Source organism: Dama dama, chromosome 5 (assembly GCF_033118175.1).
Source record: "Dama dama isolate Ldn47 chromosome 5, ASM3311817v1, whole genome shotgun sequence".
Taxonomy (NCBI): Eukaryota; Metazoa; Chordata; class Mammalia; order Artiodactyla; family Cervidae; genus Dama; species Dama dama.
In genome coordinates this window covers 66,527,832-66,549,307 of record NC_083685.1, presented here as the reverse complement: position 1 = coordinate 66,549,307, position 21,476 = coordinate 66,527,832, and the positions used below count along the sequence as shown (strand labels likewise).

Here is a 21,476-nt window from a genome sequence, read left to right as displayed (position 1 = left end):
TGTCTCTCTTCCTCTGCGACTCCTATAATGCTAATGTTAGTATGCTTGGTATTTTCCTAGCAGTCCCTTGTTGAATTCTCCAGGAGAGAACAGTGGAGTGGGTTGCCATTTCCTTCTCCAGCGGATCTTCCTGACTCAGGTATCAAACCCAGGTCTACCACACTGCAGGGCAGGTTCTTTACTATCTGAGCCGCCAGGGAAGCCCAGAAGTCCCTTAAATAATCCTTATGAACTTTTTTCTTTTCACTGTTCTGATAATGTGATTTCCACTGTTCTGTCTTCCAGGTCATTTATGTGTTTTTCTGTATCACCTAATTTGCAGTTAATTCCTTCTAGTGTATTTCTCCGTTCAGTTGTTGTATTCTTCATCTCTAATTGGTTCTTTTTTATATTTTCTAGTTCTTTTTGAAGTTCTCACTGTATTTTTCTATCCTTTTCCTTGTGAAAAGGATGTTCACAAGTTTGATTAACATTTTTATGACTTTTGCTTTGAACCCTTTATCAGATGAATTACTGTCTCATTAGGCTTCCCCTCACCAAGAGTTTTATATTGCTCTTTGCTTTGCCACATGTTCTGCTGTCTTTTCATTTTGTTTGATGAAATTAAGGAAAACATACACATCTTGGTCCTGAAGCCATGTCATTGTATTGGATCATCCCTATGCAGTCTACCTATGCCCAGTGGATTAGGTAGGAGAGCTGGATTGAAAGTGATCATGGGCCATTTCTCTCCTTGGGATGTGCTAGCAGTCACTGCCATGTTGAGGTGTGGGGCCAGGTTTGGAGAGGCTGCAGCCACAATCCTGAGTGAGGTTATCATCTCCTTGGTGCTATAGAGGTTTCTGTCTTGGCCAGGGGTAGGGATGGGACCCAAGAGGTTAGAATAGGAGCCTGGAGCAAGCCCTGGCTTTTCCCAAGGTACACTGGTGATTCTGCATTGTCACAGAGTAGGGAGGGAGCGGGAGGGCTGAGGTCAGAGCCTGTCTCGGATGGGGCGAGGTGTGCTGGAGTAGTCATGGAGGGCAGAGGTCAGAGCCTGTCTCAGATGGGGCAAGGTGTATGGAGCAGTCACGGTGGGCTGGTCAGAGCCTGTCTCAGATGGGGCGAGGTGTGCTGGAGCAGGAGGGCTGAGGTCAGAGCCCGTCTCGGATGGGGCGAGGTGTGCTAGAGTAGTCACGGCGGGCAGAGGTCAGAGCCTGTCTCAGATGGGGCAAGGTGTATGGAGCAGTCACGGTGGGCTGGTCAGAGCCTGTCTCAGATGGGGCGAGGTGTGCTGGAGCAGGAGGGCTGAGGTCAGAGCCCGTCTCGGATGGGGCGAGGTGTGCTAGAGTAGTCATGGAGGGCAGAGGTCAGAGCCTGTCTCAGATGGGGCAAGGTGTATGGAGCAGTCACGGTGGGCTGGTCAGAGCCTGTCTCAGATGGGGCGAGGTGTGCTGGAGCAGGAGGGCTGAGGTCAGAGCCCGTCTCGGATGGGGCGAGGTGTGCTAGAGTAGTCATGGAGGGCAGAGGTCACAGCCTGTCTCAGACGGGGCGAGGTGTATGGAGCAGTCACGGTGGGCTGGTCAGAGCCTGTCTCAGATGGGGCGAGGTGTGCTGGAGTGGGAGAACTGAGGGCAGAGCCCGTCTTGGACGGGGCAAGGTGTACGGAGCAGTCACGGTGGGCTGGTCAGAGCCTGTCTCAGATGGGGCGAGGTGTATGGAGTGGTCATGGTGGGCTGGCCGGAGCCCGTCTCAGATGGGGTGAGGTGTATGGAGCGGTCACAGTGGGCTGGTCAGAGCCCATCTCGGATGGGGCAAGGTGTATGGAGCGGTCACAGTGGGCTGGTCAAAGCCTGTCTCGGACGGGGCGAGGTGTGCTGGAGTAGTCATGGAGGGCAGAGGCCAGAGCCTGTCTCAGATGGGGCGAGGTGTATGGAGCAGTCACAGTGGGCTGGCCGGAGCCCATCTCAGATGGGGTGAGGTGTATGGAGCGGTCACTGTGGGCTGCTCAGAGCCCGTCTCGGACGGGGCGAGGTGTATGGGGCCGTCACGGTGGGCTGGTTGTCATTGTGCCAGGACTGGGAGCAAAGAAGTGTGTCAACACTCCTCAAACACAGAGTCTCAGTTTCCCCAGGCCTCCATTAAGTCCCACTGGTTTTCAAACTACCAAAAAGGGCTCATATTCCCGTGCTTATCTCCAGACTGGCATGCCCGATATGGGACTCAAATCCCTAACTCCTCAGGAGAGATCCCTGAGCCTGTGTAATCTTATTCTGTGTTAGCCACCAAGGGTATGGGTCCTGACAGGACTTCTTCTTCTTCTTCCCTAACACCAGAGTCCTTGTGGTTCTTCCTTTACAATCTTAGTTTTAGAAGAGCAAGTCTGCTAGACTTCAGGTCAATTTAAGAGAGAATTTCTTTTCATATCAATGTAATTTTGTCTTTCAAAGAGGAGGTAAGCTCAGGGTCTTCCCACTCCACTATCTTGATCCCACCTTCTAGTATTTTTTTTATTTTCTACTTGTTTTTCTTTCTGCAATGAGCAAGTAAAATCAGGATCAGTGCCTTTGGCTAAAAATAAGTAGCATTTTTGTCCACACTTTATGTCCTGTGGTGAACTGTGGGCTTTGCTCTGTACCACCCTTATTATCTATGGCTCCCTATCAAAGGATATATTTTTAAAAGGAAAATAATTGATTTCATACAAATATAAAACTGACAACTTCCAAAGGTTTTTATTCAACTCATTAGTTAATAAACAAGCCAAAAAGATGTTAAAATTGTTCAAGGAGAAATCCAACAAACACCACATACACACAGAGAGAGAAAATAAGGGATTCTGAAATGCAGAAGAGTTCTATCCACAGGACAGTAATCATTGCCATTCCACTGGACACAATTAATTTGGATTTCCGTGAACATGAACCATTTTCATTATGTATTTAGTTTTCAACAATTTACAGAGATAAAATACCTGAAAGACAATGAAGATAAAATACCTGGAAGACAATTCTGATGTCAAAACCAGACTAGTCCACACACTGATCTTTACTTTTACCATAGAACATCCACTTATTATTTCCTTTCATTTCAAATTGTTTCAGCATTTTTTCCTGATAGCCTCAAGGACCCAATCTTCATGTCCAATAGCATCTCGTTATCATTGTGTCAAAAACTGAACATCATTCCCTTTTCATTCATCTCGTTGTAATCTGGCTTTTTCTAGAATTTCTTCAAGTGATCAGCCTTTTTTGCTCAATATGCCGTTAAAAAATCTTGTTCTGAAAATCCTTGTTCACGTTTTTTTACATTGTAGACAGATTGTTGTTATAGTAGTAACATTTCTTAAACTCCTTCTGATATATATCCCCAAATTAATTAATGGCTTTTATTATCTATTTATTTACTACTTAGGAACTTGAAAGTGAAAGTTGCTCAGTTGTGAGGGGTCTCTGCGAACCCATGGACTGTAGCCTGCCAGGCTCCTCTGTTCTGGAGAGGTCAGAGTACTGGAATGGGTAGCTGTTCCCTTCTCCAGGGGATCTTCCCAACTCAGGGCTCAAACACAGGTCTCCCGCATTGCCGGCAGATTCTTTACTGTCTGACCTACCAGAGAAGCCCAAAGAATACTGGAGTGGGTAGCCTATCCCTTCTCCAGCGGAACTTCCCAACCCAGGAATTGAACTAGGGTCTCCTGCATTGCAGGCAGATTCTTTACCAGCTGAGAATAGGCCCTAAAGTTTAGTTCATAGCAAAAGTCCTCTCCAAAAAAAATGATGTATCCCCCCAGGCATTCAAGTCAGTTCTTGTTTGAACATGAAACACCAATTTTGGGAATGCCTCTTTACCTGGCAGCTTAAACTTTCACACCCTGGTCTGGTACACCTTGATCAGGTTGGGAGGGGTGAGAAGTGAACCTTTCTTTTATAATTTGTAAGAAGGGTAATTATAAAGTGATTTTGGAAAAGACAAACCCTTGTGATCCTATGGGTTTTCTCAGGCAGAACCATTTTTGAAATAAGGATATGTAAACTAAACTTCTGGATATTGCCCTAAAACTTAACTTTTTCCAGATACTCCTTACTTAGATAGTTTTATATCACCCCAGGGTCCTCAGACCTCATTTTAAACACAACTGGTCTACACACCCTTCAGTCTGTCTCCTAAGCCAGACCATGGGTCTTACCTTCTTTACTGCTTTTTTTCCTCCTCTGTCTCTTTGGAATGCACCCGCTTCTTCTAGGTGCATATCTTTCCAGAACCTCCTTGTTGCTCTCACAGACACTGATAGTCTCCTATCTTCCACTAGTCTAAAAGCTCTGACACTGCTGCCCAGGATTCTTCCTAAAATTCACGGTGTCTTCCTGTCTAAAATCTTGCAGGGGCTCCTAGTAGATTTTAAGATAAAGCCCAGCATCTTGGCAGTGTATACAGGGCAATTCATGATTGGATATCCTGCTTGTCTTCCAGATTTATGTTCTTGCCACTGTCAGTCCTCTTTCTCCCTACATTCTACCCTCAAATACCCAGGGGATCCTCTATTCTAGTCATACTAAAATGTTTGCAACCATTGATCTGTCATATTCCTGGGACTTCACCCAGGTTTGACCCTCTTTCTTCTCCCTCCCCTAAGACTTGTAGCCTGGCTTCCTTCCCTTCAGGAGTTAGTTTGGTGTCACTGTTTCTAATAAGCATTTTCTGACATCCTAATGCAGGACCCTGTGCTCATCTTCTGTGCCTCCCAGTGTCCTGCACATGTGAGTTTCACACCATACTTTAATGTCCACGTACAAATGTGCCTTTCCTTCTGGACTGTAAACTCATCGAAGTCAGAATCACATCTTCCTCTCTTCATATTCCCAGTGTCCCAACACATATTTGGTACATGACAGGTGTTGTTAAAATGTTTACTGGAGGAATGAATGGCTTTATCAATCACAAATGCCAGAGAAATGTAACTTGTCTCATCACCTGTGTTTGGTACAAATTAACATGTCTCATGAAGGCCTTCAAATGCAGTCCCTGCTCCTCAGCCCCCAGTGCTGCCTGACGCTGCTGTTTTTTCAGCACTGCTCTACTTCCTCCATGTGCCTCTGCAGGGTTCAGTAAGTCCTTATTCTGTTGGGAATAGTCCCCGCTAGTCCAAGAATGTGACTGGTAGGTCACTGAACTTCATATTTCCAACTGATCTTCAGGTTGACTTTAACATGCCTTTGGAAGCTTTTTATTGCTGAGTTAATAGTGTTTTTTTTAAGTAATTAATTTATTTTAAGTGGAGGCTAATTACAATATTGTAGTGGTTTTTGCCATACATTGACATGAATCCGCCATGGGTGTACATGTGTCCCCCATCCTGAACCCCCCTCCTACTTCCCTCCCCATCCCATCCCTCAGGGTCATCCCAGTGCACCAGCCCTGAGCACCCTGTCTCATGCATGGAACCTGGACTGGCGATCCGTTTCACATATGGTAATATACATGTTTCACTGCTATTCTCTCAGATCATCCCACCCTTGCCTTCTCCCACAGAGTCCAACAGTCTGCTCTTTACATCTATGTCTCTTCTGCTGTCTCACATAAAGGGCTTCCCTTGTGGCTCAGCTGGTAAAGAATCCACCTGCAATGCAGGAGACCTGGGTTTGATCTCTGGGTTGGGAAGATTCCCTGGAGAAGGGAACGGCTACCCACTCCAGCATTCTGGCCTGGAGAATTCCATGGACTGTATAGTCCATAGGTTCACAAAGAGTCGGACATGACTGAGCAACTTTAACTATTACTTTTAAATTTTATTCTACTTCGTACCATGTACAATAGCAAAAGGGATGTATTTTAAAGAATAAAACATAATCCTTGCTTATGTTATGGAAGAGATAGACAAGTGTTCTACCATCTCTGAAAGAAGTGTTATGGTTCATGCACAAAGGGCCATGGAATGTAGAAAATGACCTTATTCCAGTAATATAACCAGCATTCAATCTATAGTGAGTAAGGGGGAAATTAAAAATATGTTGTTATAAATCAATCTGCTAATTTCTGATTGCCATCTACAAGTGGACATTGAATCTTGTTGCTTATCTCTGCCTACTATGTTTTATTTCAAGTAAAATATGCATTTTAATCCTTCAAAAAGGAAAAGCATGTTACTATGAAAAGTTGAAGTTGAAAAGAAAATCACACTGCTGCAAATCAGTCAAAGCAAGTGTTTGAATTACTGATTGAATTAAGATAGATGTTGGATTTTATTTTTTGCTTATCCCCTGAGTATTATTATCAGGAAGCTTTGTGAGGGTAGGGACTTGATCATGTACTTACAAAAATGATGGTGTACTGTAATAATCAGGACATACATATGTGTTGGATAAATATATATATATTCATAGTAAAGAGCTGCTACTTTTTCAATTCAAATATATTTTGAACTTGCTTTCTTTATTAGATGGAAATATTGATGAGTACTTTGCTATTAATGAAGTGTCCGGAGAACTCTCAACCGCTCGTACTTTGGACCGGGAGGAAGTCGGCAACTTCACCCTCGTCATCCTGTGCGCCGATCTGGGGAGCCCACCGCAAAGCTCCACGGCACAGCTGCAGGTCAGAGTTCTGGACGACAATGACCACAGCCCTTCCTTCCCCAGGCTCCGGTACCAGGCTTCTGTGAGAGAGGACGCTCAGGTGGGAACCACTGTTCTCGTGCTGTCCTCTGCAGACAAGGACGAGGGCCTGAACGGGCAAACCAAGTATTCTCTGGTGCATGAGGCTTCCGGGGCGTTCACCATCGATCCCGTGGCAGGCACGCTGAGAACCAGCCGCACCCTTGACCGGGAAGCCAGGTCTGAGCACGTGTTTAAGGCTGTGGCCAGAGACTGTGGTGTCCACGGCTCACGAAGCACCACGGTGCTTATCAAAGTACATGTCACTGATGTCAATGACAATGATCCAGTTTGGGAACAGAACACCCTTGATATTTTTCTTTCCTCTCAGTCACCTACAAACCAGACAGCTGCCATCCTCACAGCCAGTGACCCAGACTCGGGGCCCAATGGTACTGTCATGTTCAGCTTTGCAGAGCCCCAGTCAATGTTTTCTATTAATGAATACACAGGAGCAATTCAACTTCAGCAAATTCCATCTTCAGAATATTTTCCTATCTGGCTGCAGTTAAAAGCTGTGGATCAGGGGGTCCCAGCCAGGACAACCACTGGTCTCTTGGTCATTCACATGGAGGGAGAAGATGTAAGGATTTCCTTCAGCCACCATCTGTATAAAGGAGTCGTGCCTGAAAATTGTGAGGCAGGTGAGTGTCAAGTGTCCCAGTTTGGGCAAAATGCTTAAAACTAAGGATTAGAGAGCTAGTGCTATCACAAATTCAGTTATGAATTTCTGAGTCCAGCCAATTCTTGGTATTAGAATTTTCATTCAGAATATGTCGTTAGAAAAATATGCTCAAATACAGTAACATATTCACACCCTTTTCAAGACAGCAAAAACTAATAAAAACACTGAAATCATTCAGGACTCTTGAAGTTTAAGTTTAAAATCCCAAAAAACCCACTTTTATTTAAATGTTTATGAATCCTGAACAACTACATTTCCTAAATGACTTTCCTGGAAATACAATGAAAAGTGAAATATGTTGTGGTTCAGTGACTGCCACTGTGTGTCCTTGGGAAGCTGGCTGTCTCGGCCTCCGTTTCCCAACCTGCAAATTAGGAATGAGTTTGGTACCTACCTCATTAGGGTGTTCTGAGGACGGAATGAGCTGAATATAAAGCCCTTAAAACAGTATCTGACTCAGAATCAGTGTGTAATTTTAAGGAAGTGCTATTTTTCTTATTATTACTTCATTTTGATACAGTCAGCATTACTTTCAAACAGTGCAGTGATATCTGATCTTCAAAGAATTTGGCAAGGTTATGCTACTCAGAACAGGCTTCTGTGAATGGTGACTGTTTTTCCCCATAATGCCCAATTATTTTTCAGTTATTTCCCTACTCAAATTTATGCCATAATGGGAAGCATAATTAGTTCCAATGATCTTTCTACCCTAAAGCAAAAAAAAAACCATTTGCAGATAGTTGTGAATGGAAAGAAATCCCATCTAGGTGATTTTATCTAACTGGAGAGTTGAAATATAAACCTTCTGAATCTTTGAGCCAGCCAGAGGGCAAAGCACGCGGATGCCAGGCTTGGGGGAGCAGGAGTTTGCTTCCGATAAGTCTGATGTGTGCTGTTTGATTTCTCCAGTTGTTCTTTGTTTTTGCTTTGTCATTCTGGATTCAATTTCACTTTATTCATACCTAAAACAACCACCGTTTAAAAGGCAACTTGAATTTTTCTGAAATTGATTTATTTACTTCATAGTGAAAATATTTGTTACACATTATTACACATTTGTTACACATTATATTCTCTATAAAAAGAGAATATTCAACTTAACATTGAATGTCAAGTTAGGATTCTTTTCAGTTACGTATTGTTAACCCCAGCTTGATCTTTTGAATTATGGCTATCTCATGGGCTGCTTATTCAGAAGGCCTTTTATGATTCTAAACATTATTAGGGGTAAATTGAAGTTACCTTCATTAAATGAAATAATAGCATCTTCCAAAATAACTAGAAATTTCCACCTACATTCTTAGGTGTAATGAGAATTCCACAGAACAGTTAAATGTTAAATAATATGAGATACTCCATAGAGCTGTGTTTCCTTTCCTTGTGAGAGCTATACATCTTAACTCCAGAGAAGAGCCTGATAGAAAGGAAAGGTAAATTTTTTTAAATAATAATAATTAATATATTTGTACTAAATAATACAGCACAAAATATAGTAATCCATCTTGAAATGAATTTGATAAAATTATAGAATTTTTAAGTCCAGCTTGTATCTGCAGTGAATTTATAAACATTTTTTTCCTTAACACACGACCTTTCGGTCTCTACTTGAATATTTGAGTGATTGAGAGTCTAGGACAATGGTTCTTGAACTTGGGTATGAAACAAGCACTCTCTGATGATTGCAGACGGTTCTGCTTCAGTAGTTCTGGGGTTCAGGAGCTGTCATTTTTAACACTCTGTAGGTGATTTGATTACATGACAAAGTTGGAAAACTCTTTCCAAGTTTGGTAAGTAATTCCTGTGTTAAACCCAGATCTGCCTCATTTATGTATGTCCATAAATTCTAGTCCTGCCATCTGGAGTATTCCACTGATCTACACAATTACCTGTTCCTTGTATGTTTTATTTGCTCCTTCAACAAAAATTCTATTGAATATTATGTGCCAGGTACTTTTCTATTGGGATATGTAGTGAACCAAAAGACAAAGATGCTTGTTCTTGAGAGGCTTACATTCCAGCAGGGGTAAAGAGACAATATCAGTGAATGTAATAAATAGCTAAAACGTAGTGTATATTCAGTTCAGTTCAGTCACTCAGTCGTGCCTGACTCTTTGCAACCCCATGAATCGTAGCACGCCAGGCCTCCCTGTCCATCACAAACTCCTGGAGTTTACTCAAACTCATGCCCATCGCGTCAGTGATGCCATCCAACCATCTCATCCTCTGTCGTCCCCTTCTCCTCCTGCCCCCAATCCCTCCCAGCATCAGGGTCTTTTCCAATGAGTCAGCTCTTCACATCAGGTGGCCAAAGTATTGGAGTTTCAGCTTCAGCATCAGTCCTTCCAATGAATACCCAGGACTGATCTCCTTTAGGATGGACTGGTTGGGTCTCCTTGCAGTCCAAGGGACTCTCAAGAGTCTTCTCCAACACCACAGTTCAAAATCATCAATTCTTCAGCACTCAGCTTTCTCCACAGTCCAGCTCTCACATCCATACATGAGTGTATGTTAGCTGGCGTTAAAACCTGTGGTATGAAGAGACAGAGCAGGAGTCCTGGGGGCGGGCACAAAGGCAATTTTAGAAGGCAAGTTAGGACTGGCATTACTGAGCAAGTGAAATTTTGGGCAAAGACATAGAGAGAGGAGGTAGCCATTCATATATGTAGGAGGAGAGCATGTCCAAAGAAAAAGAGGAGAGATCCCGTGGGAGCTCTCCTGGTTTGTTCAGTGAACAGTAAAGTGGACTGTGTGACTAAAGCAGAGTAAGCAAGGTGAAGAATGGTAAAAGATGAAGTCAGAAGAAGACAAAAAGAAGATCACTGAGAGGTCTTTGACTTTTACTGAAAATAGTTTTCCTTTCTCTAGTTCATTCAGTTATTCTTCACATAATGAGATTTCCAACCACTGCTAGTGAATATTCTCACCCAATACAAGTTCTGCAGAGTAGTAGGCATCAAGTAAATTATCCCTCAAAAGAATTGGTATAGACTAAGTCAACCGTCATTATCACACTTGTTCACATTAGTAAGTGAAACTCCTAAAAATTAAGTAATGTGTCCATTTCCTATGAAGATATCATTTCTCAAGTCACCCAGAATCAATTTCTTTGTAGGATTAACCCCCCAAAAAAGCCCATATCTAAGGCATCCCAAGAAAAGCCCAATATGAAATTAAGTTATGGATTAGGAAGTTTAATAATGTTTATGGTTGAATTAAGAAATGATTTAATAATAACACTAATGAAAACTGCCATGGATAGAAGGAAAACTGTTATACCTGTTTTCATTTTTTAACGTGCCATTCATTTCTTTGTCCAAGATTCACTCTGCTGATAGGAGGCAGCCGTTACGGGAGGAAACTACCCTTATTTTGGTTGGTTTCTCATTGCTCAATCTTCCATCTACCCCCAACCATAACATTTGGAATTAATCAGTTTAGTTAACAGTAACCTGGTCTGAGATTAAAAAAAAAAATTAGGGTGGAAGACTAAATTACTTTCTGACCTCTGAAGCTGGGCCCCCTGCTGCTGATTCAGGCAGAAAAGCTGATGAACACATGGGTGGTGGTGGTGGTGGTGGTGGTGGTGGTGGTGGTTTAGTCACTAAGTCGTGTCTGACTCTTGTGACCCCCATGGACTGTAGCCCACCAGACTCCTCTGCCCATGAGATTTCTCAGGCAAGAATATTGGAGTGGGTTGCCATTTCCTTCTCCAGGGCATCTTCCCAACCCATGGGTCAAACCCATGTCTCCAGCATTGCAGGCAGACTCTTTACCAACTGAGCCACCAAGGAAACTAGAATACATGGGTGGGAAGACTTTATTCTGCTGTTGCATCATTGTGTTTTCTTTGACCTCTGATCAAAGTCATCCTTCTTAATCTTCTTGCATTTAGAATTATTGAATTAAATTTGACTGCTACCTTTTAAATAGAGCTTAACAGTTTAAAAATTTTGTTTATCAATCTATAACCCTATATGCAAAACAGAAAAAGAGACACAGATGTACAGAACAGACTTTTGGACTCTGTGGGAGAAGGTGAGGGTGGGCTGTTTTGAAAGAATAGCATGTATATTATCTAAAGTGAAACAGATCACCAGCCCAGGTGGGATGCATGAGACAAGTGCTTGGGCCTGGTGCACTGGGAAGACCCAGAGGAATCGGGTGGAGAGGGAGGTGGGAGGGGGGATCGGGATGGGGAATACATGTAACTCCATGGCTGATTCATGTCAATGTATGACAAAACCCACTGCAATGTTGTGAAGTAATTAGCCTCCAACTAATAAAAATAAAAGAAAAAAAAATTTGTTTATCAATCTAACACATAGACAAGGTTAGAAATATTCTGGCAGTAAGCATATGTTATCCATAAATATCCAGGCTGGCATGCATTACAAAACATCTAAAACAATAGGTTGAGATCTTGTTCTGAAGAGTAGCTATGACATGTGTGAAGGCCATGGAGCTTATAGGGGGAGTAGCCTAAAAGCTGTATGACAGGAAGAAGAACTAGAAAGGAAAGCATGATGGTTAAGAAGGCTGTTGAATCTGATTCAATGCAACTAACCTACGCTCGTGTCAGCAGGATTTCCTAGGCCCCAGTGGACAACACTGACGAGGTGCATAAAACATTGATTAACATTTCATCTGGCCAAAGCTTTGCCTGAAGCGTGAATTCTGCCAGATAATATCAAGGGCACCAAAAGGTGATTTTTAAAAGTTTGATTCCAATGGGTTCATTCATTTCATTTCTGTCACTCAGTTGTGTCTGACCCTTTGAGGCTTCATGGACTGCAGCACGCCAGGCTTCCCTGTCCATCACCAACTCCTGGAGCTTGCTCAAACTCATGTCCATTGAGTCAGTGATGCCATCCAACCATCTCATCCTCTGTCATCCACTTCTCCTCCTGCCTTCAATCTTTCCCAGCATCAAGGTCTTTTCCAATGAGTCAGTTCCTCACATCAGGTGGCCAAAGTATTGGAGTTTCAGCTTCAACATCAGTCCTTCCAAAGAATATTCAGAACTGATTTCCTTTAGGGTGGACAAGTTTGATCTCCTTGCAGTCCAAGGGACTCTCAAGAGCCTTTTCCAACACCACAGTTCAAAAGCATAAATTCTTCAGTGCTCAGCTTTCTTTATAGTCTAACTCTCACATCTATACATGACTACTGGAAAAACCGTAGCTTTGACTAGATGGACCTTTGTTGGCAAAGTAATGTCTCTGCTTTTTAATATGCTGTCTACGTTGGTCGTAGCTTTTCTTCCAAGGAGCAAGTGTCTTTTCGTTTCATGGCTGCAATAATAATCTGAAGTGATTTTGGAGCCCAAGAAAATAAAGTCTCTCACTATTTCCATTGTTTCCTCATCTATTTGCCTTGAAATCATAAGACTTCAAGTGATAGATGCCATGATCTTCGTTTATTGAATATTGAATTTTAAGCCAACTTTTTCACTCTCTTCTTTCACTTTCTTCAAGAGGCCCTTTAGTTCTTCTTCACTTTCTGCCGTAAGGGTGGTATCATCTACGTATTTGAGGTTATTGATATTTCTCCCAGCAATCTTGATTCCAGCTTGTGCTTCATCCAGCCTGGCATTTCTCATGATGTACTCTGCATATAAGTTAAATAAGCAGGGTGACAGTATACAGCCTTAACGTACTGCTTTCCCAATTTGGAACCAGTCCATTGTTCCATGCCCTGTTCTAACTGTTGCTTCTTGACCTGCATACAGATTTCTCAGGAAGCAGGGAAGGTGGTCTGGTATTCCCATCTCTTTAAGAATTTCCCACAGTTTTTTGTGATCCACACAAAGACTTTGTCATAGTCACTAAGGCAGAAATACATGTTTTTATGGAACTCTCTTCCTTTTTTGATGATCCAATGGATGTTGGCAATTTGATCTGTGTTTCCCTTGCCTTTTCTAAATCCACCTTGAACCTCTGGAAGTTCAGGATTCACATACTGTTGAAGCGTGGCTTGGAGAATTTTGAGCATTACTTTGCTAGCGTGTGTGATGAGTGCAGTTGTGCAGTAGTTTGAACATTCTTAAGAATGGAATGAAAACTGACCTTTTCTAGTCTTGTGGCCACTGTTGAGTTTTCCAAATTTGCTGGCATATTGAGTGCAGCACTTTCCCAGCATCATCTTTTAGGATGTGAGATAGCTCAACTGGAATTCCATCACCCCCACTAGCTGTATTTGTAGTGATGCTTCCTAAGGCCCACTTGACTTCACATTCCAGGATGTCTGGCTCTAGGTGAGTGATCACACCACATGGTTATCTAGGTCATGAAGATCTTTTTTGTATAGTTCTTCTGTGTATCCTCATTGCCTTCTTCCAATGGTTTTAAAACATTGTAAATCCATTGATTAGTGTTTAAACAGCCTTGACATAAATTATTTCATAGCATTTTGTAACTTCCAGCTTTGCTTCCCTCTCCAATATGCCTGCAATTTTGATCTTTATTTTCAGATGAAAAATATTGGAAGCTGCCTATTGGAAGTTTACATTTTCTGTGGTTTAAATGGCCTGTCAGTAGGAACACTTGACATCTGAGTTAATTATTTTTTGTACTATCCTAAGTTTTAATCATTTTAAACTGTTTTTAACATTTAGATTCTTTTTAAGAAAATAAAAATTAAAACAACTCTATTTTATATTTATTTAACATTTCTTTCTTGGAAAGCCCACAAGTTTGAATTTCAATTAATATTGTATCTTTCTATTGACAGCATTAAACTTAACACTTGAGTTGTTTAAAAAAGAATATAGTTTAATTATATATATAAATAATTTTTATAGCTTATAGCATTTTAGACGCAGCCCTTTGGTAGATAAAATCTTTTTATGTCATGAAATATTCACTTTTTCATAGAAAGAGTCATCACAGAAGGTGCCAGTTGCCTGTAAGAGAGAGGTTAGACGTACTGCAAGGTGGCAAGAAAAGCTGAAGCTCAAGTGATGCCCCACCCTTTCTCTTACCACTTGGTCTTCCTTTTCTACCTGCATGAGCAGAAATATAACCATTCTGAATTTTTCTGAAGTGGAAGATAAACTGCTTAGTTGTCCATGATATTCTAATCCTTTGAACCATTTTCATGCTCCTTCAGCTTTTATTTCTTCTCTTTCACTTCCAAAGCCTTGGTTATACCAGTAAGGGTTAATCAGCAGCTATTCCCCAATGTGGACTTTCTACAGTTTCATGCGTTTTTAAATAATTACTATGAGAGGAAAAATTGAAATTATGAATTGCATTGATACCTTGATTAAAAATGACTAGTCAGACATTGAAAAACTTGAGATAAAATTAACATAATGATGTCTGGGGGCATTCTAAGTATTAAAATACATTTAACATTGTCTACTAAATAAATTAGATCTTGATACTTTGGAGGAAAACCCATCTTCTGGCCCTTTGCAATTGATCCAGAATCCTGGCTCCTACGGTAGATCAGGTTGGGCACATGTATGTGGAGTATGGAAATAGCATAGGAGTTAGTGTAGCTGAGGGTATCTCTATTGCTCTCCTGCCCAGGTTGGACAACTTTCCTACTCCTTCCAGAAAGTGGAGATGGAAACAACTGATTCACAGGGAAACCATAAGGATCAAGCGAGGTCATGAGAGTCTACTAGTCGCAGTTTTCATTGTTACTGTTGTCTTCTTTCTGCCCCAAATCCTTAATTGAATTCCATAAAGTTGACTGAGCATAAATTCTCACCAGAGCAGCTAATAGTTACTTGTTGGTCCTTTATTGGACTGGAACGTGGTGGTCCGGAGTCGACGATGAGAAAGTGAAAGAAGGAAAGAGGCTGATATTCCCCTGGTTACGCAGCTGGCTTTCACACTCCAGGGAATCAGCCAGAAATAGAGAGAGAGAGAGAAAGAGAGAAAGACACGGGGACCCAAGCTCTGGTGGAGCAAAGGTGTTTTAATCAACACGGTGTGGGCATATGTACTGTCTTACAAGGTAGTTATTCTCAGCAAAGACAAAGATTAAAATTCCAGACTTACAAAACATAAGGCGATCCATATTAAAGAGAGAGAGAGAGTTGTGAAACAGTCACTTTTACCGTATGGTTCATAAGAAGGAAGAGGGTACTTATCACCGTATTGAAAAACTAACAAAGGAGATGCCTGGATTCTTCAGCCCCAGGAGAGGCTTGCCTCTCGTCTTAATTCCTGAATATTCAGGAATTAATAAGGAATAGAGGATTCCTGACAGATCCAAAACAGCACACAGGAAGCCTCCTGTTAAATGCTTCCTGAAAGTTACTTAGCAATTATTTAACAGCAATGAAATATTTGCAGTTTTTAAAACCCTACGAGTCCTTTCTGTTTTACTTGTCTCCAAACCAGATAATAACTATATTTTACAAGGTGTCAGAGTTCCCATAATTTTGGAAGTGATGTCTCTATGTCATCCACAACTTTGGAACAGGGTCCAATATATAACACTTTATGATAATGAAAAGAAGGAAGCAAACAATCTCTCTCATTTCTCTTCGCTCTTTAAAGCTGGTCTCCTATTTGGAATGGAATTTATTGGAATGAGTGCCCTCTAAGTTACAATTGGCTAACAGTGTTGAATTCCATCACCTTACTTATGACTCTGAGGTGGCTCCAGAGGAGAGAGGAGGAGAAAGTCCTTTCAAAAGAAGGTGAACTTCTCACAAGGCAGTTTTCATTTTGTGAATTAACCCCAGTCCCACATCTGAGCCTCAGCTATATAGGCTCAAGGCCTAATCTTAGCAAACCAAGGAGTTCTTCCCTTGAGGTTGGTGGTCACTCACCGTTAGAAAGGGGACTGAGATATAAACCAGAGTACAATTCTCCTAGACCCTGTTGGCTCAGATGGCAAAGAATCTGCCTGCAATGCAAGAGACCCAAGTTCGATCCCTGGATCAGAAAGATCCCTGGAGAAGGAAATGGCTACCCACTCCAATATTCTTGCCTGGAGAATTCCATAGACAGAGGAGCCTGGCAAGCTATAGTCCACGAGGTTGCAAAGAGTCAGATACAACAAAGTGACTAATACTTTCACTTTTACAGTTATTTTTACTTATAGAAAAATTATAATTGCCCTGTGGATTACAGTAGTCATTTCATAATGACCAGCTCTCTCTGGGAAAAAGGACACAGGAAACCAAATTATACTCAGAAGGTTGCTTGTTAATCTTATATAGTTCAAGTAGGATATAATTCACACGTTGAATGTCATCAGCCTGTGTTACCCTTTCTTAAGAAAGAACTCACAGCATTGCCAAGTAGAATTTTATGAGGCTTTCATGACTATCTGGGCTTGCATTGCTCATTGACTTCCTTTTGATCACACATCCCTTCTTTTTGTGTCTTAACACCTCCATCAAGCCTTCTGCCCTAGGAGTGATTCTGTTCCTTCAGGTGATTTTGTTTAGCTCTCTTCTTAACTATTATATTTTGTTTAGAGATGTAACAGAGTTAATATTTTTAACAGCTACTTTTTAACAAATATTTAAGTACACAGCAAAATTGAGGGGAAAGCACAGAGGTTTCCCATGTATGCTTTGCCCCAATGACTCATTCATTCCCTTCCTCATTATCAGCATCCTTCCCAGAGTGATGGTGGTGGTGGTTAGTCTGACTCTTGTGACATCATAGACGGTGGCCCTCCAGGCACCTCTGTTCATTGAATCTCCCAGGCAAGAATACTGGAGTGGGCTGCCATTTACTTCTCCACTCCAGAGTGATACATTTGCTAAAATCTGTGAACCTACATTGATTCATCATAATCTCCCAAAGTTTCCAGTTTTCTTTAGGGTTCACCCTTGGTGTTGTGCATTCTATAGGTGTAAATGTTGTTCAGTTGCCCAGTCATGTCCTACTGTCTGCAACCCCATGGACTGCAGCCAGGCCTCCCTGTCCCTTTGCATCTCCCAGAGTTTGCCCAAGTTCACGTCCGTTGCATCGGTGATGCCATCCAGCCATCTCATCCTTTGATGCTTTCTTCTCCTTCTGCCCTTAATCTTTCCCAGAATCAGGGACTTTTCCAATAAGTCATCTGTTCACATCAGATGACCAAGATTCTGGAGTTTCAGCTTCAGCATCAGTCCTTCCAATGAACATTCAGGGTTGATTTCCCTTAACATTGACTGTTTTGTCCTTGACTTGCTATCCAAGGGACTCTCAGGAGTCTTCTCCAGATCCACAGTTCAAAGGCATCAATTCTTCGGTGCTCCACCTTCTTTATAGTACAGCTGTCACTACCATACGTGACCACTGGGAAGACCATTGCCTTGATTATATTGACTTTTGTCGGCAGAGTAGTATGTGCTTTTTAACACATTTTTGTCTAAATGTGTTAAACCGATGTCTAGGTTTGTCATAGACCTGCTAAGAAACAAATGGCTTCTGATTTCATGGCTGCAGTCCCAGCTGCAGTGATTTTAGAGCCTAAGAAGAGGAAATCTGTCACTACTTCCACCTTTTCCCCCTCTATTTGCCATGAAGTAATGGGGCTGGATGCCATGATCTTAGGTTTGGTTTTTTTTAATATTTAGTTTTAAGCCAGCTCTGGAGGAGGCAATGGCAAACCATCCCAGTATACTTGCCATGAGAACCTCATGAACTGTATAAAAGGACAGATGAGTTTAGATAAATGTACAGTAACATGTATACACCATTATTATATCATACAGAGTAGATTCTCTGCCTAAAAAACCATACTTTTCCTATCCATCCTTTTCCCCATACTCCCTGCCCAAACCCAGGCAACCACTGAGCTTGTTACTGTCTCTATAGTTTTGCCTTTTACAATATGTCATATATAGTTGGAATCATATAGTATGTAGCCTTTTCAGATTAGCTTCTTTTACTTAGTGATATGCATATAATGTTCCTCCATGTCTACTGGTTGCTTGAGAGCTCATTTCTTTTCAGCATTGAATTACTATTCAATTCCTATTCCATTGTCTAGATATTGCAGTTTCTATACCCATCTACTGAAGGACATCTTGGTTGTTTTGAAGTTTTGGCAGTTATGAATAAATTTCTATAATAACTAGCATACAGCTTTTGTGTAGACAGAAATTTCCAACTCCTTTGGGTGAATTTCAAGGAGTATGATTCCTGGATATTATGGTAAGACTATATTTAGTTTTGTCAGGAAGTGCCAAACTGTCTTCCAAAGCAGTTGTACCATTTTGCTCTTCCACCAGCAATCAGTGAATGAGAATTCCTGTTGCTCCATATCCTTGCCAGCGTATGATGTTGTCAGTGTTCCAAGTTTTAGCCATTCTAATAGATACATGGTTGTATGTCATTTTAGTTTGCATTTCCATGATGAAATGTGATGTGAATATTTTTGTATGCTTACTTTCCACCTGTATATCTTCTTTTGTGAGTGTTTTTGGAGGTCTTTTGTTGATTTTTAAGCTGGTTGTTTGTTATTGTTGAGTTCTTTGTATATTCTGGATAATAGGCCTTTATCAGATATGTCTTTTGCAAAAATATTCTCCCAGTCTATGTCTTGTCTTTCTCTTGGCAGTATCTTTTGCTGAGTAGAAAAATTTAATTTTAATAAAGGCCAGCATTTTAATTCCATCTTTCCGGGATGTTATATCTAAAAAGTAATCACCAAACCCAGAGTCAACTAAATTTTCTCCAGCCTCTAGGAGTTTAGTGTTTTAGCATTTTGAATTCAGGTCCATGACCCATGTTGACTTAATTTTTTATAAGATGTAAGGTCCTTGCACAGATTCTTTTTTTTTTTTTGCATGTGGAAGCCCAGCATCCCTCCACCATTTGTTGAAAAGGCTATCCATTGTATTGCCTTTGCTCTTATGCCAAAGATCAGTTGACTGTATTTACATGTCTATTTTTGAGGCTCTGTATTCTGTTCCATTGATCTATTTGTCTTATCCTTTCATCTTGATTACTGTAGCTTTATAGTCTTGAAGTCAAGTAGTCCTATTCATCCAACTTTGTTCTTTTCCTGAGAGTTAATATTTTTCTTTTTTACTATATTTCTACTCTTTGCTATATTGCCTATCTGTGGATAAGACTTTCCACCTATTCTGTGAGAGGCATTCACTTATTTTGGACTCATTAGGATAGTTACAGCAGAAATGCAAACAAAGAATATTCTGACTCTGACAAGCAAAATAGGTAGTCCTTACTATAAACAGAGATTTCTCCTGAGGAAATCTGCCACATGAAAAGAAAAGAAAGCCCATTCCTTCATGCTGTTGGAGAGTGCAGCAAGGTCTAGAAGAAAAGATGTAGGAAACAAGTGGTTAGCTGTGAGCATCCTGACCCTCTTCCTCAAAGCTTTCAACCTTGGGAGGGCCAGTGAGACAGCCTAAAGGAAAAGCTAAAAGCAGAGGACACTTTGGAACTCTGGGAGGATAATGCTTCCTGGGATAGCTTTTGCCTAACACAGGTGAGTGGAAGCAGATTCAAGTGGGTAACACATGTAGGTCAAGAGAAGGCACAAGCAAATGTTCCATTCTTGTTTGCCTCTTGCAAGGCCCCAAAGACTTCCCATAGTCCCAACATTCCCAGACGCAGATTAATGCAAAGTATAGGCCAACAGGCTTGTCATGAGGACCATGGCTGCCAGTGATGAGATGAGCCCCTCCCCAAGTCTGTGGGTAGATAGCCAAAACCCAGGGTTACACAGCATGCCAGGCACCAGAAAACTGCAGCATCAAAAGCAGCTTCAGTGGGGCCAGGCCAGCAGGGTGTTGTTCTGAGCCTGAACATGTTGACATGGAAGACCAGATTCATTGCCTGGAGACAAATTCTAAGAGCCAGTGGACAGCACACACGGGCCCCACCTCCTCACTGCAAGTCTCCTCCAGCTGGTGACATCTTCAGAGCAGCAGTGAAGGAGGAAGCCTCAAAGACTGGGCACAAGTTTAGAGCCTCTACCTTACCTGACGGCGCTGCTCCAAGCCTGAGAAGACGTGAATAGCCTGTCAGTCATGGTGCTCCTAAGGAATTTTACACCCATCATGAGAAAGTACAGAAATGGTTTTTTTCTTTGCACATCAAAGTTGTGCTGTGTAAAACTAACTCTGCTTCATTTGCTTTAAATCCTTAAAGAGTACTCATCTCTATTCTCGAGGATGCCAAGTAAATGGTGACTGTGTACACAATGTATGCACTCCATACTCATTTTTTAAAGGTATGGGAAACAAATGGTCAGCCTTGTAAAGACCCTTGAACATCCCTTTCATCTCTCCTCTTACAAGACAGTTTTGATGATCAAATAAGCACTTCATAATCTATAAAACATTTTACTTTCATTGTTACTAACAGTTATCACAGAGATGAAAATGTAGCCAGGAGTACTTTGGAGAAGCTTCCCTTTTATGGAAGGCAGAACCAGGAAAGAGCTTGCTCCTAGTAGGGAGCAAATATTTGTTGAAATAATTTCATCATTTAACTGCTATACTTCTAAAAAGACAAAAAGTTTATGCCTGAGTGAGAATAAAACCAGCCAAAAAAGAAAAAAAAAGACGAGGAAGACACTTAGTTTTGGGCAGGGTAAGTGGCCGGCATAGAGGCTCATGGACTCATGAGCTTGCGGTAAGCTTACCTTCTGTGCGGCACCCAGTGTTCAGGACCTGGACAGAGGCGCTCGTGAGCTTTCCAGTGATGAGCTGGACCGGAGAGAGACTGATGGCCTCTCAGTTGTCAAAGGAGTAACAGAACAAGCTCCCATATTGTAGAAAGCTGACTTTGAAGGGCTTGTGAAGAAGAGTGGTTTGAGAAAGGGAGATGAGCTAGGAGGATACTGTGGTCATCCACGTGGTAAACGTCCAGGGCCCAAGTGAACTGCAGTGGTCAGGAAGCCTGTTCTTCCCTGGGGGCTCAGACAGTGAAAAGTCTGCCTGAAGTGCAGGAGACCTGGGTTCAATGCCCGGGTCAGGAAGATTCCCTGGAGAAGGGAATGGCAACCCACTCCAGTATTCTTGCCTGGAGAATTTCATGGACAGAGGAGCTTGGTAAGCTATAGTCCATGGGGTTGCAAAGAGTTGGGCATGACTGAGCAACTAACACACAAGTAACAGGGGAAGATAAGAGGGAATGTGGTCCCCAGTGTTTCTTAAGACAGCTTCGCTGGGACTTGCTAACTATTTAGAGCCAAGGTTGTCAGTCCTGGCTGCACATAGGGTTACCTGG

At 41.8% G+C, this 21,476-nt stretch overlaps 1 protein-coding gene across 1 annotated transcript in view; it reads left to right on the top strand.

Moving 5' to 3' along the window:
- Positions 1–21,476, top strand: part of DCHS2 (dachsous cadherin-related 2) — a 332,448-nt gene that overhangs the window by 223,633 nt on the left and 87,339 nt on the right. Inside the window, exon 14 of the mRNA XM_061140717.1 lies at positions 6,416–7,273. Coding sequence (XP_060996700.1) covers positions 6,416–7,273 — 858 coding nt within the window. The remainder of the gene's footprint in view (positions 1–6,415; positions 7,274–21,476) is intronic.